At 41.8% G+C, this 16,873-nt stretch overlaps 3 protein-coding genes and 1 non-coding gene across 6 annotated transcripts; 2 read left to right on the top strand and 2 right to left on the bottom strand.

Moving 5' to 3' along the window:
• Positions 1-686: 686 nt before the first annotated feature.
• Positions 687-5,511, top strand: brms1 (BRMS1 transcriptional repressor and anoikis regulator). 3 transcript variants are annotated; one of them, XM_071477763.1, is made up of 10 exons: positions 687-836; positions 2,359-2,583; positions 2,708-2,798; positions 2,917-3,044; positions 4,165-4,244; positions 4,534-4,630; positions 4,745-4,834; positions 4,948-5,012; positions 5,112-5,151; positions 5,234-5,511. In XM_071477763.1, the coding sequence occupies exons 2-10, from the start codon at positions 2,361-2,363 to the stop codon at positions 5,239-5,241; spliced, it is 822 nt and encodes a 273-aa protein (XP_071333864.1). In that variant the 5' UTR covers positions 687-836; positions 2,359-2,360; the 3' UTR covers positions 5,242-5,511. The 3 variants fall into 3 exon arrangements, with proteins under 3 accessions (XP_071333864.1, XP_071333862.1, XP_071333863.1); XM_071477761.1 differs by having other exon boundaries at positions 5,222-5,511; XM_071477762.1 differs by lacking the exon at positions 687-836 and adding an exon at positions 867-1,051 and having other exon boundaries at positions 5,222-5,511.
• A 1,899-nt stretch (positions 5,512-7,410) lies between these two features.
• On the bottom strand, positions 7,411-10,040 carry LOC139621339 (peripherin-like). The gene is made up of 2 exons (XM_071477767.1): positions 8,791-10,040; positions 7,411-8,267 (listed from the first exon to the last, which is right to left on the bottom strand). The coding sequence occupies exons 1-2, from the start codon at positions 8,791-8,793 to the stop codon at positions 7,992-7,994; spliced, it is 279 nt and encodes a 92-aa protein (XP_071333868.1). The 5' UTR covers positions 8,794-10,040; the 3' UTR covers positions 7,411-7,991.
• Positions 10,041-10,171: 131 nt separating this feature from the next.
• Positions 10,172-15,375, bottom strand: tmem179ba (transmembrane protein 179Ba). Its single transcript, XM_071477765.1, has 5 exons — positions 15,242-15,375; positions 14,190-14,386; positions 13,082-13,219; positions 12,597-12,675; positions 10,172-11,634 (listed from the first exon to the last, which is right to left on the bottom strand). The coding sequence occupies exons 1-5, from the start codon at positions 15,338-15,340 to the stop codon at positions 11,434-11,436; spliced, it is 714 nt and encodes a 237-aa protein (XP_071333866.1). The 5' UTR covers positions 15,341-15,375; the 3' UTR covers positions 10,172-11,433.
• Positions 11,148-11,229, top strand: trnas-gcu (transfer RNA serine (anticodon GCU)). The gene has a single exon. It is a non-coding gene; the product is annotated as a tRNA-Ser (tRNA).
• Positions 15,376-16,873: the final 1,498 nt, after the last annotated feature.

Raw genomic sequence — 16,873 nt, 5'->3', positions numbered from 1 at the left:
TTATCATTTGCATGGCTGTCTCGATGTTTTGCATTGCTCTGGTGCCATCTTGTGGCCGACTGCAATACGACAGCTACAATCACAGCCTCGCCGGTGTGAGGAGAGAGTGGGTCCGCACTTGTCAGCAGGAGCAGAGAAGTTTGATCCGGCAAATCATCACAACATCCACCACTTCACAGACCTTTGTCTCATAGACTCTGCGTCTTTTATAAATTTAAATTCAGCTTTTTTTTATTTATTATTATTATTATTATTACTGTAATTAAGTTCAGCAGTGCCAAAGACATCAAATAGTTCACACACTCCTATAGACTCTATATCACACCATATACTAGGCTACACTAACTTATATCCACATAATTAACTGCAATACTACCCCACATAAAATGAGAAAGAAACTTTTTTTTAATTGGTTTGTCGTCGTGTTTATTGTATATCGTATTGTATTGTATACATGGGTACTTAATTCACCGCTACCTGTTGGCATCGTATTTTATTTGATTTTTATTATTTCATTTCATGTTTAAAAAGTCAGATGCGCGCTCTTCGCATGAAATCCAGTGTATTGGTTCACCGTGATGAGTTCCCCGATTGTGATTGGCTCACGCACCCTGCTCTCGCTTTTCGATTGGACGGGCGACGTTCGGGGATCCTCGCTCCTATTGGTCACCCGTGACTGCGGGGCTTGGCGCTGATTGGCTGATCTCCCGGGTTGTAGAGTCCGGCAAAGTGTCGAACTGGGTGAACTGAAGTGAAGAGGAAGTACTTTTTTTTAAAAAAAAATGGAAATCTGGCGAACGAGATCCTGACTTTGTGCAGCCGATCGGAGGGAGAAGGTGAGCAGTCTCTTCCGGCGGAGGCAGGGGCATTTGTTTACAAACATGGACGGATAACGCTGTGTGTTAATCCGAGGGCAGGAGGAAGAGAGGGTCGGGACGGCAGCTCCAGCGTGTTTACCTGACATCCACACGCCAGAGAAATAGCTGTGTATCAGCCGCCACACGCCTTTAGAGGAGAGGCCTGTCAGTAGATGCACTTATTCTGGCAGCGGGTGAGCCGACAGTCGTCCCGTCGCTGTGTGCGGCTTCAACTGTTAGCTTGTCTTGCACTTGACTTCGCTGTGGTTCATTTGGCGCTAAACTGAGACGTAAATCCGACGACGGGTCTCGGTTAGTTGCCTTGTCGTCGTGAGGAGGTGGACTGACAGGGTGACGGGCTCCAGGCTCGGCTCGGCTCGGCTCGGCTCTTTGTTTCAGGCTAAATGCCGCCGTCGAGCTCTTAACGTTAACAGTTTTACTCAATGACATCACGGAAGCTGCCAGTGGTCAAGTTAGGCAAAGTGAAGCCGTACGTCCGGTTCGGAAACAAAATAAAAGCCCTAAAAATTGATTTTATGGAAATAAACAGTTTATATCCCACCTGTATTTATTTCCCTTCATGTTCCTTTGGGGGTTTTTTTTTTCTCGCATGTAATTTTAGCATTTCGTCAATCATAATCAAGTAACTTCCGGTCTTGTGCTGTGTTTCTCTAGCTGACTTTGACAGGTACGGAAACCTGCGGTCCTCCCGCTGCCCCGTCTCTTTCAGCTCAGTCTGCAGAGTCAGCTGAAATGTCCCGTTACACCACGGACAGCTCTCTGCCTCATCTACAGAGCGGTGCTTTTTACCATCCTGTCTGCTTTCTATGTTTTAAGGCTTACTATTATTACATAATTGCAGCAGAGTCATAAAGGAGGTTGCTATTCATCAACATTACCCAGGCTGAAGACTGAGAAAAGTTAGCACCAGTAAAACAACAGCACATTTATCAGTGTCTGTTCGTTGATCTGCAATTAGTGGAAATACATTTTTGTTGGGACAGACCATGACAGCTCACTGCAGTAGGAGCAGGGCCAAGGTCAGTGCCCCCTGACATACCATAGAAGTACTGCAACAACTTTTATTTTTGTAACAATTAGTTTTCAGTGTGTTAAAAGATATTGAGAAACAAAAAATAGGTTCATTTATTGAAATTAAAAAGCAATTTTCTCTGAGTTCAGGATGTTGTCTGAAACACCTTTGCAAGTTGTGTATTGGATTGGATGAAATGAATCCTCTTATCACATTATTGTATCTTGAATATTGTCTTAACACAATTATATTATTATAACACAATTGAGAAACTGTTTGTGGATAAAACAAACAGACTGGATTGCCTGATTTTATAATGTAATAATGCACAACTGATCCGCAGCATCGGCCTAATACAAATGATCATTAATGACTAGATAAATGAATAGTGTCTTATTAAATATATTGACATAATGGCCAGAACTAGTTGTGAATGTATTTTTTTTATTTATGTCTGTACGTTTCCAGCTATGCCTGCACAACCCCCTGTGCGGGAGCCAGAGGAGGAGATGGAGGCAGAAGGAGAGTCACAACTCCCTGAGGCCAATGGAGAGGTGGAGGAACCGAGAGAAGACGGAGGAAGAGGAGGTGGAGTTGGCGAGGAGACCATGGAGGAGAGTGTGGAAGAGAGGGAGAGTGACTTAGAAGAGACTGAGGAGGAGGAGGAGGAGGAGGAGGAGGAAGAGAGCTCAGGTAAAAATCCAAGTACTGTGGTGATTTGTCACCTGATTGTGAGAACGTATGCAAGAAGAGATGAAGAGACGGTCTGTGTCACTGTTTTTTATTGGTTCGGTCTCTCTCTCTGTCCCCTGTGAAGAGATGGATGATGAAGACTGTGAGCGGAGGAGAGGAGAATGTCTCGATGAGATGATGGATCTGGAAAAACAATTTCAGGAGCTGAAAGAGAAGTAAGTTGAGCGTGGCGAGGATGGACAGACTCTCCACTCTGGTGTGTTTTGAAGCAATCTCAGCTGTATGAAGGAGGAAGGAAACAAAGGAGACACTGAGGGCACCATGTGATTGCAGGTTGTTTCGGGAGCGGCTGAACCAGGTGAAAGTGAAGCTGGACGAGGTGTTGACAGGGAAGGCTGGAGAATACAGAGAACCACTGGCTGCACTACAGAACAGCATGCAGATTCGAACACAAGTGGCCGGTATGTAAAGCACATTTTACTTAATAAAATCCATCTGGCAACGATTCTCCATCTCATTAATCAACACTTCATATCTCACTTGGTTAATCTGTACGAAACTGAAGTGTAAAAACAGAGTTTTGGTTTTACAGGTGTGTCACCTGCTGAAGTTCTTCCCATCAGGGGCAGTTGATGTTAAAGTTAAAGAACAATAACAATGTAGTCTATGTATAATATGCACATGCACTTAACATATCTGAAAAATTAAACTACTTATATAAATTTAAAATATATTACATTATGCTGAATAGACCCAAAACGATAATCTAGTTATCTAGATGTTAACAGAGAATAGCACCAGAGAGGTGCACTATACAAAATGATTTTTATCAGGTCCAGATTCTTTCAGCTAAATTTAATAACAGTTTACAAGATCAACAAAATGCCTAAAGGTTGTGACACTAGGACTGTGCCTGCAACAGGATAAAATTCAAATCATATGTGTGAACGAATGTTTTGGTGTGTAAAAGCAATAAGTCAGCTCTACTCGACAGTGCAGTGACACACCACTTTAGCTCTGTGTCAGCTGATGTAAACAAGGATGATGTGAAGTCATGAAACAATAGCAAAGAAAGCTCTGCTGACTGATTATCTCTCTAGCCTGTAACACGAGTTCAGGGTTGCACCAGAAATGAATACTGACTGTGTTGTGACGTGCTGACTCTGCTGCTGAGACACAAACAATTTCATTCACTGTTTGTGTAGATTTCCTCATTGTACCTTGAACGGGTTGTTGACTGTAAAGCTCAGACCTCTGTGCAGCCTGAAGGCGGAGATGCAGTCTCGATTGAAATGATGGCTTCAATATGAATTATTACACTAGAGTTGCTTTATATGGAGAACTGAGTGGTGCAGGTGAGTTGAATTCAGTCAGTACACACCTTGCATTTAAAGTGGTCTTTGAAAAGGCTGGGTCTTCACACTAATGAAGTGAAAGTACCCCTCCTTGTACTAGATGATTAGGTTGGTGTCACTGTCTGTTTCTGTCTGCCTCAGAAAGTAACTAAGGACACGAAAATGTAAAAATGCAGACAGCGGCGTCTCTCTGTCTCCGACATCCTGGCTCTGTCTTTGTCTGCAGGAGTGTACAGAGAGCTGTGTCTGCAGGTGATCAAACACAAGCATGAGTGTGAAGTACAAGGAGCACGGCAGCACCTGGAGGTAACCCACACACAGATCTAAAGATCTATTGTGTACATACTATATTATTATCTATGATTGATCTTTTTTTTTAATTTAATTTTTTTAGTATTTAATATTGTCATTATTGTATCTTTTGGGTGCTGTTCACTTTGCTGCTGTAAATGTAACTGCAAATTTCCCCGCAGTGGGACTAATAAAGGTTTTATCTTATCTTACATACCGCATACCGTTTACTGCGTAGGCACACTTAGACAGAATTATCACAGGACTAAAGCTGCGCCTGTTCATGTGTGTGTTTGTGTCACAGAGTGAGAAGACGTTGCTGTTTGACGCCATGAAGACAGAGCTGCTGGAAAAGATCAGGAGACTGGAGGAGGACAGACAGAATATAGATCTCACCTCAGGTACACTGCAGGAAAAATATATTAACATCACCTCCCTTTGTTGTTATGGCCTCTTGTCAGAGGAGACAAACACACAGATAAATAGTGAAACGTGTGTGTATTTTCTTATCTCAGAGTGGAGTGATGAGATGAGGAACAAGAAGTGTAAGAGAAAGAACCTGCTGGGTCGGTCGGAGAGAAAAAAGAAAGTAGCTCTGGTTTCAGGTAAAAATGAACTCTCTCTTCTTTATTCTCTCCATCCTATAAAATGAAATTTGCTGCTAACAGAACAACAGATTGATTTATACTTTTTTTTTTAATAACTTCCTGTCTCACAGGACCTTTCATTGTCTACATGCTGAGAGACATCGACATACTTGAAGACTGGACAGCTATAAAGAAGGTATTACATCAACAGCTACGTTTGCATTTTAGTTCCCAAAGTTTAGGAGTTCTCATGGTTAGAGATGTTTTAGTAACTTGTTGTGTGTGTGCTTCTCAGGCAAAAGCAGCACTGTCGCCACTAAAGAAGAAAGCTGAAAGTAAGTCCAGCTCACACGCACAGTAGAAGCATACTATGCTGTGAGGGGTTCGTCTCTAACCCAGCATCAGTTTGTCTTTCAGAGCGGTGATGATGGGAGGGTCCCGGAGGCAGAGAAACCAAACCAAACACACACACATTCCCAACTTCTTCCTCTAACAGTCACAGTTTTGTGAAGCCCCAGCAGACTAGTGGTTTTTTTTTTGTTTGTTTTTTCTGCGCCTTTGACCCCAGCAACCAACACCCCCCCTACTGCTTGTTTGTTATCTATTGCTATTTAAAATAAGTTCTTAATATGACAACCATGTATTTATAGAATGATTTATAATGGTGATTAAAATTCTAATGTTTTGTGACAGAAGGTTTTGTGCATGTGTGTGTTTTTTAATCTTTAGATACCTGAGATAAATCATTTTTTCGAGAATAAAGTCCAAGTTCTTTCTTCTGAGCTTGCAAGGAAAAGAAGAAGAAAGTTGTGACATTTTAAGAAAAATGTCGATTTCAAGAACAGTGACAAAAGTTTGTGTGCAAACATTTTTCTTACACTTTTATGATCTGTCCATTTTTGAACCATAAGCTGCTGAAGGCGAACAAAAACCTGGAGCGTAGTTAAGATTTGAGAAATATTGACATCATGAGTCCAAACGTCCACGGTGCAGCAAGCCACTAAGACATGTTGGAAGGAGCAGACACCAAGAAAAGTCTAAATTAAAGGTTCTTATATTTACTAATTCAAAGAAACTCAAGGAAGTTCAGCTGGTCCCACACCGGCTGACCTGACCTGATGAGGTTCCTCTTCGGTCTGCTGCTGTTGTACCAGGCGCTGAGACTGTGGGAAGCTTCTCTCACACAGTTTGCATCGGTATCGTTTCTCTCCAGTGTGAAAGAGGCGCTGTGGCTTCACATGGCCAGGGGCTGTTTTTTTTTTCTTTTCTTCAACCAGACCAACAGATCAATAAGTGCAACACAGAGTGAAACATGCAGGAAAGCAGTGAAGCCATTTAAGAAAGGATGAATCAATGGTTTACAACAGAAGCTGTTTGTATTGTAGTGCCCTGCTCGTACTGGGTCCACACTGTTACCTGTTCTGATTATAGCTGTGATAAAGAACATACTGGCTCTTCTGAAATGTGCTTTGACTGTACTTAAAAGCCTAAATTAATTCTCTTATATTATTAAAATGTCAAAAAAATTTAAACACACTTGGGGAAAAAAATAGTTGCAGACCATTTTTACTGCAATGTTATAATTCATTAGCACAAACTGTCCCTGTGTATGTGTGTTAACATATTAGCACTATTAGTATAAACTGTTAAAAAAAAAAAAAAACAATAGATGAGCAATAAGTTGTGTGATGCATTATCAATCAGGTCAAAGTATCCTGGAGATAGAGGTTATAATGAATGATTTGCAAAGATCTTGGTGGTTCTGGGGTAACAGAAATGTCTTGTGGTGAATCTGGGAAAGCAAAGTATGGGCTGACATTCAGGGAAGAAAAGATTTGTCCATATTATTGCTGACATAATCAGACAAAACTTAATTTATACTATATGTCGACAGAGAAAGCTGAGGATGCTTCGTAAAATAAAGCTGAAACTATGTCTTACTTGTTGGGGGATAAAATATTTTGATTTGACGTAAGTTTAAATCCTGCATGAAGAATCCGTCTGAGGTCATTTATCAAAACCAAACAAACAAAACTCCAGCGTCCAAAGTAAAAATGGTAAAAACACTTATATTACCACTCATATATGAGGATGCAAGAGGAAAAGGAAATGCATTAACTGATAATGTAGCTGAAATACTTATGTATGAATAAATAAATGAAATTAACTCTGGACAAATTTCAACCCTTGAACCTTGACATAAAGCTGAGTGAATTTCTTCATCCAATATTTTATATTTTGTTAATTTTATTCCCTCTAGAATGACCTACTCACCTTGATACTCTTACACAAAAATATTCAAATATTAATATATATATATTATTATTTGAATTATTTTGTAGAATATTATAAAACAGAGTATGACAGGTCAAAAAGGACCTGAATAAGACTAAATCTTTCTGGGGTACCGTTTCCATGGGAACAGGGGTAGAGTCCTGTGAGCGATTCAGGTATACACATGAAAATACACTTGGCTTGTTAAGACTAATAAAAATATACATTGGTGTCTCAGGATCAACACAATAAACTGACCTGAAACATTACAGTGACGTGGAGATGAAGATGTGCTTGAGGATAAAGAGATGAGACGTGAATGTGTTTGTTAAGTGTTTATTAGACATGAAAAGGAGGAGGAGGAGAGGGAATTCATGTGTGTGTTTCACAAAGCAGCACAGACCTGGAGGCCAAGAGAGAACTGTGAATGTTTTATTCCGAGCTTGCTTTTCCTCTCCTCTCAACATCCTGACAAACCCCATTTTATTTAGACTTCTGGCTTAATTCCATCTACAGAAAAGTAATTTCCAGTTAAATATCAATGTATATTTGCTATGCTCAACAATATTCTGTCCTAAACTACACTCAGGGATGTGCTGAAAGTGAGCCCAACTTTCATTAGAAGTTGGTGCTTGGTTTAAAGTGCATCTTACATCACATCTTTACTCTCCTTTCTGTTTTTATTCTGTCTCTTCCTCCTTCAGCTTTTCCTCTCCCTCCCCTTGGAGTTTGTAGGAATCACCCTCCTTCTTCCCATCTCTTCTTTAACCCCTCACCTGCTTTCCTTCCTCTCACCTGGGAGCCAAACAAAATGTGTCAGTGGGAGGCGGCCTAACAGTTCATGACATGTAGGATGCTGCTCCCCTCTGTCACATCCCCATCTCCCCTCTTCCTCGTCTCCTCACAGCTGCCTGCTGAGTTTGCGCGCCTGCCTCTCCCTGGCTTCGAAGGCGGCTTTGGTGTCCAGCAGCTCGTCCAGCTGCCGGCGGATGCGGGCCATGTCGAGCTGGGTGGCCTCGCACTGCTCCCTCAGGGAGGCCGACTCCACCCTCAGCTGCATGGTGGCCATGGAGAGCTGCTCGCTGCGCTCACGGCACTGCATCTGCATCCTCTTGGCGTCGTTCAGGAGAGACTCCACGCTCAGAGCCACCGACTCACACTGATCACGAGACATGCTCTGGACAGAGACGAGGGAGAGAGATGGAGATCAGAGGCAAAACTGAAGCTGTGGGTCTGGACAGGATACATCGCCTGGCTCAGGGACATTTAAGCAGACAGATGCTTGGAAACAGAGACTTAAAGCGAGTCTGTTCAGTTGAAGGGCTCTCTCTCCAGTTTTTGTACTGTCTGGTTTGGCAGGAAACTAAAGCTCTCCTGCCAGAAAAGCAGATAAAGTGAATCAATAGCTCACAGTCACAAGTCCAGCACAGATCAACAGGTTTAAAACAGAACATTTGATCTGCGGAGAGTGAAGTGGCTTAAAGAGGCTTATCATGGCTTAGCTCGGTCTGCACTGTCCACTGCTCCTCTCTGTGTTTCTCTTTTATTCCTCTCCTGCCAGCAGTCTCTATCTCTGATGCACGTTTTCACGGCACTCCTCTTTTTTCTCACTCGTACACATTTATATCCACACAGCTCACTTTTCTCACGAGAAGCTGAACAACAGTACAAGTAAAACAGTAAAAGCAAAAGCATCTCACCATAGACTCCAGAGTCAAATTTATCACCAGCCTTGTGGTGGATTTCTTCTGAGACTCGAGATTCAGACAGTCCTCAGTGCTCTCCAGAGTGCTCTCTCTGCTTTCTTGTCCTTTGCAGAGTTTGTGTTTATTTATAAAAAAAAAAATTAAAAAAAATCACAGTAACTCCAGGTATCCTTCTCCCTCTCTCCTGTCCCGTCTCTGCTTTCTCCCTCTCCTCAGTGATTATCTTCTACCTCAGCGCTCAGGCGAGGTCAGGTAATCCACAGAGATTAGACAGTTAGGGGAAAGCAGAAGGAGTCCTACTGGAATAGCAGGACTAAGCTCAGTCTGTCTATTTTGATCTATCAGGCAACTGCTGGGGAATCATTCAATGCAGACACACCAGCTCCATCACACAAGATGGAAAGTGCAGGTATCTGTTGTAAAGAAATTTTCCTCCACAGATATAAAAGCATAAAATCTTTCAAGAAATTTCTATTGTGTCATAAATCTACATTTTAGATCTGTGGTTCTCAAACTTTTTCACATCAAGGACACCTAAACTGACACCACGGGCCCCCATGTGATAAGACTTTGACGCAGGATCTGATAAGATTTTAGATGTTTTATTACAGAAATTATTCCTACTTTTGCTGGGGACCCTAAGGGACCTCCTGAAGGGCCCCTGGGGGTCCCCAGACCCCATTTTTTTTAGAACCACTGTTTTATCTTACGCAGCGATGCCTTCATGAATGTATATTTTATAATGTTTATTTCAAATGAAAGTGATGATGTGTTCATTCTGAGTTTTGGGGCTCATGTAAACTTATTAAAATAGAGTCATCTTACAGGATGTGGTGAAACTGATAATAATAATCAAGAGTAAAAAACACAGCCTGCCAGTGCCCTGTTAGGTTTAGCAGTCTGGGACAAAATGAGCATATTTTGTTAAACTGTTATAAGCTGGGTAAAGCTTCTGATGAAATAAAAAAAAAACAACCTGGCATTCAGTCATCGGCTTTACAGGCTTCAGGTCTGTAACGGTCACTGACTCGATCGGTCATTACATCATTTCCTCTCCACAATATTTATGGAAGATTATGGAGCGTCACACAGCAAACAACCTCTGCCATATTCTTCTTCGTCTCAAAAGTTCACCTTTGTGATTAAATGAGTGGGAACTATCACAGTAAATATGAAATTTAACAAATCAAATTCCTGGTAAATGTGGCTCTGGTAGAGAGGTGGGAGTCTTTACTCATTATCAACCACCAGAGGGAGGCACAGCTCAGCATATCCAGTTCCATGTCTCCACTCTGATCAAGACAAAGTGGACTCCTGTTAAAGAAAGCCTTTTACATAAGATATTAGTCTTACATAATAAAAAAAGTTTAGGTCATTGTCTTCAAACTCTTTATTGTTTTAAAAAAGTAGCACACGTGTCAAGTAGCACACAGAAACAAGCACCACAAACAGCCATGTGTTTGATCTCGTCATACAGCCTCATTCATAAGGTACAATACACAAGATCACACACAGGATGTGATGGAAGAAAGCCTCTGAGCGAACACAGACTACACTTGAGATGTGACCGTCTGGGTGGGAACAGATGTATAAGGCCTGAAATTCAAAATCCACTTGAATTATTTGCAAACCAGTGTGACACGATGTTAAATCCTGGGTGTTTTGGGTGGATGCGAGTGGTCCTGACAGTGAAGTTTCTGAGATCGAATGACAAATATTATGAGACGAAATGAAAAGAAGGAGAAAAAGAGATTTGTCTCAATGTCAAATGAAACAATTAATCATAAATAAAGTGTGAAGACAACCAACAGTAATAATAAAACTGGGTAGCACAGAGTAGAAACACAAAATAAAAAAATTTCAGAGGATGTAGAAAAGTAACTTTAAGATAATGAAGTAATTGAGGAGTGAAAATGTTCTACATAGGAAACATACTAGAAACTAAAGTACTAGATCTGAAATATAAAACAAATGCCTGCAGTAAACATTCCCATATTTCTTGGTCATGTAAACAAATGAATGAACAAACCCATATTTGTGTTGATCCAGTGATCAGACCTTTGAGACGGCTTTGGTAAGTGAGACGAGGTAAATGTGGGAAACGGGTAAATGCACAAATCAGCAGTTCGATCCTTGGATCACGTGATCAGTCTGCTTCTCTCTCACTCACACACACACACACACACACACACACACACACACACACACACACACACACACACACAAACACAAACTCACTCACTCACTCACTCACTCACTCACTCACTCACTCACACACACACACACTTGCACGCACGCACGCACACACACAGGCTGCACGATTGTTGGTTTTATTGATCTGTTTAATAACTGACGAGGTGGCCGAGTGGTTAAGGCGATGGACTGCTAATCCATTGTGCTCTGCACGCGTGGGTTCGAATCCCATCCTCGTCGAAGGACAACAGTTCTATTGTATCCAAACACAAACTACTGCAATTACTTTGCTATAATGTCTCCAAAATGAGTTAGTATTCGCTGGAATACCTGAGACACAAGGCAATGCAAACTAAATGTATTCACCCTTTTTCCACATCTACTCCCACATTATCATTTTGTGCTAGTGTACGTGTTCTTGTAACTCCCCTGTGACACCCGTCCTCACTGTGGCCTTGGAGGACGGTTGAAAAAAGGCTCCGTCTCTGCAGCCGTCACCCCAGGATCTCCGAAAAGCCCACCGGACGGCCCACCGTATCCTCCGAGCCCTCCGACAATCATCTTCGACCCTGAACTCTGGCGCCTCTGGACGATCACCAGAATCCCGATGATGAGCCAGAAGAAGAAGTTGACCCACACGGCAGACTGAGAGGGAGGAGGCAACATGCGACATACAGGAAGTATGTGAAGCTCATTCATCTGAGAATCTATGTGGACAGCTAGTGATGGACACACTCTCTACATCTATTCCCTTACAAGTGCTTTTAAAAGGTCTTTCTTGGCTACATGATGATTTTCAGCCGCGGACGGCAAATGAGGAAACTCTTTCAAGTACAGTTTTTTTTTATAGCTGTTTAAAGGAGATATTTGCAGTTTTTCTCTGCTGTCAAACGTTGTTTCTTGCTGTGACCGGGTGGTGGTGACTGTTGTTTGACAAGACCTTCAGCCATTGTTGCGTTTACAAGACTAGAGGTTATAATATGGCCTCTGAGCAGTGCTATGTCTTCAGGGCAGGTTGGAGGCTACAGTGAGTCACTAGTGGAAAGGGACAAGATGGCCCGGGGCTAGCTGGTTAGCATGCTAACTTCAGCAGAAGGAAAGGTATTGGTGTCGCCTTCCACCACTGAAGAGCTGTTGGTGAGTATAGGAATGAAGTTTGATGCTAAACTTACAGAGTTTCTTCTAGACTCGTAAGTAAACAGCTGTTATTGCTAACGTTGGCCAGGTAGCAATAGCAAGACTTACAAACAGCTCCCTCACAGATTTAACACTAACGCAGACCGAATCCATTTCTCTGCGTTCATTCATTCACATCCATCTTCGACTCAAAATCCTGTGAATGTTTGTTTCAGTTATTACACTGAAGCGTGACAGTATCGGTGTGTTGCATTGTGCCTGCAATTTTTTTTTTGCTCATTGAGTGTAAAATTTAATTTATGAAAAAACGGATGCTTGGGATTTTCTGTCTGAGCTTGATCCTTGAATCATATCGTGGGACTGAACTTGAGCAACTTATTCACTGACTGGAACGTGAATTTAGATTTATCAGAACTGGTTTTCAGGATGTGATCCTAGACATAAAAGACAAACACTAATGACACACTGACCTCAGCTTTGTACAGGTTGTTGTAGAACCTTCCTCCTTTAAGTGGACTGGCCCATGGTCTAGTCTGGGCCTCCTCACATCTAGAGAGACAAAACCAGTTTGCATGTTAGAAAGTTGATAAGTGTCAACACATCTTCCTTGTCCTGTCAAACTGGTGTTAAAAGTAGCAAACAAGATATTTTACCCCCTAAAAGTTCCTTTAAAGTCATCATGAAATATTAAACATATCCACTAAGATGGTCATAGATGGTCAAAATGAAAGTGTAAAGATGTTTAATAGTGATAAATGAGGGGTTGAAAAAGAGATGACGACAGAGAAACTGTTTTGTGTAGGACACAAAACAGCACAGAGGTTTGAAGAGATCAGAGAGTAAGCAGACACGAGGTAAAGCTCAGTGTCTCAAATGTTTTAGTTTCATTTGTGATTTGTTTGTCAGAGGTTTTGGCTTTGGTTTTAGCTCCATTGTCTGTGTGTGTGTGTGTCACCTGGTAATGTTGGGAACGCTCTGTATGATCGAGTTGCAGAGCGAGTCGCGTCCGATCTTCAACATGCAGCCCGTGACGAGCAGGAAGAACAGGAAGACGCCGCACACAGCCATGATCAGATTCATCCACACGCGCTCCCTGTGGAGAACAGAATAAACAGAGAGCGTGAGAATGGCTGTGAGCCTTTTTGAAGTCAGGGGAAACAGAAATAGAGGAATGAAGTGTTATCTCAACCTCGGACCAAATGAGGAAATGATGTCAAACTACTGTATGTCACATATGACAGTGTTACCATGGCCTGACCTGCACTCTGCCCTCTTTTGATCATTTTTTATTTCTATTCCATGTTTTTTTTTCCTCCTCACCGCCTGTGCTGTTTAACTAGCTTCAGTGATGTCATTCGGGGACGTCAACCTTATGAAACCATCCTGCCAACCCGCCTAAAAGAATTTTATTAGTCTGGTTTTTATCCCTTTTTGCAGCCATAACAATAAGATTACAACTCTGGAGTAAACTTTTACTTTTAACAAGCAGTATCAGCAGTAATCCAACAATCTTACTGATGTTTCTGTCTGACTGTGGTCCTGCCATTTCTGTATTGTTTCTAGGATTACATCATTTACAGCGATACACCTGTTAATGCAGCAATAAATAAAAGTATCACGATACTGGCATATCTCTTGACAAGTTTTGCACTTGTATTAACACTAAAACCTTTTCACATAGGCATGTCTGCAAAAAGTCAGCATGCAAATGCTGATATAATATAAACTGCAGCTGATTGTTTTAATTCAAGCAGTCAAGAGGCTGTAAAACAGTTGCAAAGTTATAAACTAAGAGGAGACATTGGTTGGCAGCTACATGTTGTTCTCCAACACAAGCGTTTGCCAGGCCCAGCACATGAAACCACTGCAGTTTGACTGGGGTTTGGTGACTGTAAACTGTGCTCGTTCGCAGTTATAGTGACAGCAACCAAATTGTGTTTACAGCCTGTTTTAAACCCATGAACCCAAAAAAAATGACAACTTCAAGGGTTCGGTCAGAGAAACACACGTAATGTGTGGAACTGTTCCACATGACAATGAAGACAAGTACGACAGTTAGTCACCGTCTGACGTCCCCATCGATGCAGAAAGTGTACACCCAGTACAGAGACAGCGAGAAGCACACCACTGCCACCATGACTGATATGGCTGACACAAAATAGCACAAGGACGAGGAGCTGGACGACTGGATCCCAATGAGACTTGCTGTTGCATTGTAGTTGACGGTTCCATACAGCATACACAGACCTCCGAAGTTGCCCTGAAAGAAAAGAAAGACAGTGAATTTTCTTTTCTTTTCCATCATTTAGCTTCATTTAATGTCTCAGTTTCGTTAAACTGTTCGAGCAACTTTATTCTCCTTACATTGTTATGAGAAGAAATGGCCTACTGTGAACACACACACACACACACACACACACACATATGGCATCTGACTTCTATCAAGAGGCAGGGGGAATAACTGGGCACTCAGAGCATCTGGTCACATGATGACAACAGTATCGGTATCTGGACACATGACTGTTGTTAGCGCACACATCCACTTTTACTCTCAGGCATTTCCTGACTCTGTGAAAGCGGCTGAAAGGATCTAGTGCAGCTAATTAAACCGAAGGAGGCGGAGGGATATTGTAGCTATCAGTGACACTGTGCCGATATTGACGGTGGTGAATGTAGTTCCTCCACTGGGAACAATAGGATGTAACTTAGAGGGAAGTGAGTGCGCATGTCTTTTTTTTATTTAAGTCCTCGGTCTCTAATTAAATGTGACGATACGTAACATCCAGAGAAATATGCAGCTGTATCAAATCAGTTATTTCTGATGCATGAAAGCGCAAAATAAGCTTATTAAAACGCTCACCTGAGGAAACGACGTGTAAATAAACTTTTAAAGGAGATTAAAACTTTTAAAAACGGAAATAAATACTTTAAAAAGTGTCCCAAATGAAATGTCTACAGTCATTTTGTCGGTTTAGTTGTCTCTTTGGCAAACTTCAAACTTTCTAGCATAGTGAAAGCGCAGTGAAAAAAAAAAAAGTGAGTCTACCCGGAAGAGGATGGAGATAACAACGACATGTTAATTGCGCTGCGTAGTTATTTTAGTGAATAATGTCACCTGGGCGATGGTGAGGGATGCGGCGGCAACAATCCCGCAGACGAAACAGCTGGTGTACAGAGCCAGCTCCAGCAGCAGCAGCCCCGTCAGCGCCATCATCCAGCGGCCCGGTGCCTGTCTGCAGGGAGACCAGCGTGAAGGCAGCCACAGTACGGCGCAGAGCTTCCGGTAAAGTGTTTCAAAATAAAACTCCCACACAAAGAATCACCTGAAATGTGGTGAGGTGAACATGATGAGCATATATTTAAGAATGCGTTGTAAGAAATAAGGTAAATCAGGGTCAAACTTGGTGAATTAATAAGACATATAATCGTTTTATGTATTTTTTTAAACATCTCTGACTGAAGGTCAGGGTTATATTTTGGCAAGCCTTTCGTTTTCCACTAATTCAATTTTCTTGGGGAGCTGTGGAGGAGAAAGCAAACAGACAACAGCCCAATATTTCCACAAATGATCAATCAAGAAAGATCTTCCTGTCACCTTGTCATATCTTTCAAAAACATGAACATTCAAATTCTGTCATCAAAGCCAGATGCAACCACTATGACCCCACAATAAACTCACCAGCTTCTTCTCTATACTATGTGACAAATGGCACGCCAAAAGTTTGAAGGTAAAAATACTTGATGCTTTGATTTTTTTTTTTCTTCTTGGCTGCACTCAGGTCTTGATGTCTTACTCAAAATCCAGTTGCCCGGAGCTTCAATCCTGCGGTCCAGTTTAGTGCCTCCAATTTTTAGTTTGAATAAGCCACTGCTGCTCATGAGCTCCACCAGATGTGCACGCCTAATTATAAATGCGTAAAAAACGTTTTATTTTGTCACACTGACGGGTTGATTAACTGGGACATTGGCTGCCATACAGGTCAATTTTCCTCGGGTCAGGAGTTGGTTTCATTATAACCCAGAAAGATAATCCAAAAGCTGTGGGAAGCAGCACGAAGGGAAGATGAATGGACGCAATTGATGTTGAATCAGCTTTATATTTAGGCCTATGCACATCTGCAAACTTAACAGGAAACAGGGTTATATCTGCACACATTTCCGATCATTATATGGTATTACCAATATTAAGTATTGGTAAAATATTAATGTGGTAGTAATTTGCAGTAGGCTACCAGGTGGCCAGACTTGGTCAAAGGTTGAGCTACTTGAGGATTTAGAGGCATGTCATCCGGGAATTAGTGGTGGCCACCATGTGTTTGTGTATGTGTGAGTGTGTGTGTGTGTGTGTGTAAGTGGTAGCTAGTCCATTCCCAGAGTGTTTAATCAAACCTTGTGACTTATGTCATGAGACCATGCCGCTTTGACTCTGCAACTGAACAGCAGAACGCATACCAGGGAGAAACCACACCGCTCTGGAGGTCTGAGGGAAAGGCTGACACTTACTTAACAGAGAAGTGAGGCGGTTCTGTCAGTATGGTGGCGTGTAAATAAAGGCTTTAAATTTAAACTGCAATTTTATCATTTCTTTCCATTTTGACACTGCCCTGCTTAAATAACTACCATGTGTAATATGAGAAGTGTTGCTTGAAGGTGTAAAAAAGATCTTTTAGTCACCTGGGGGAAGCAAAACCGGCTGTAAACACAGTATATTATCCCCTCATTAAGTTAATATGGCACTGAGTCAGCA

Source organism: Trachinotus anak, unplaced genomic scaffold, assembly GCF_046630095.1.
Source record: "Trachinotus anak isolate AG129_WGS33_773 ecotype Australia unplaced genomic scaffold, CSIRO_AGI_Tana_v1 ptg000005l, whole genome shotgun sequence".
Taxonomy (NCBI): Eukaryota; Metazoa; Chordata; class Actinopteri; order Carangiformes; family Carangidae; genus Trachinotus; species Trachinotus anak.
Note: the sequence above shows the minus strand (reverse complement) of the source record. Positions and strands in the feature narration are given on the sequence as shown.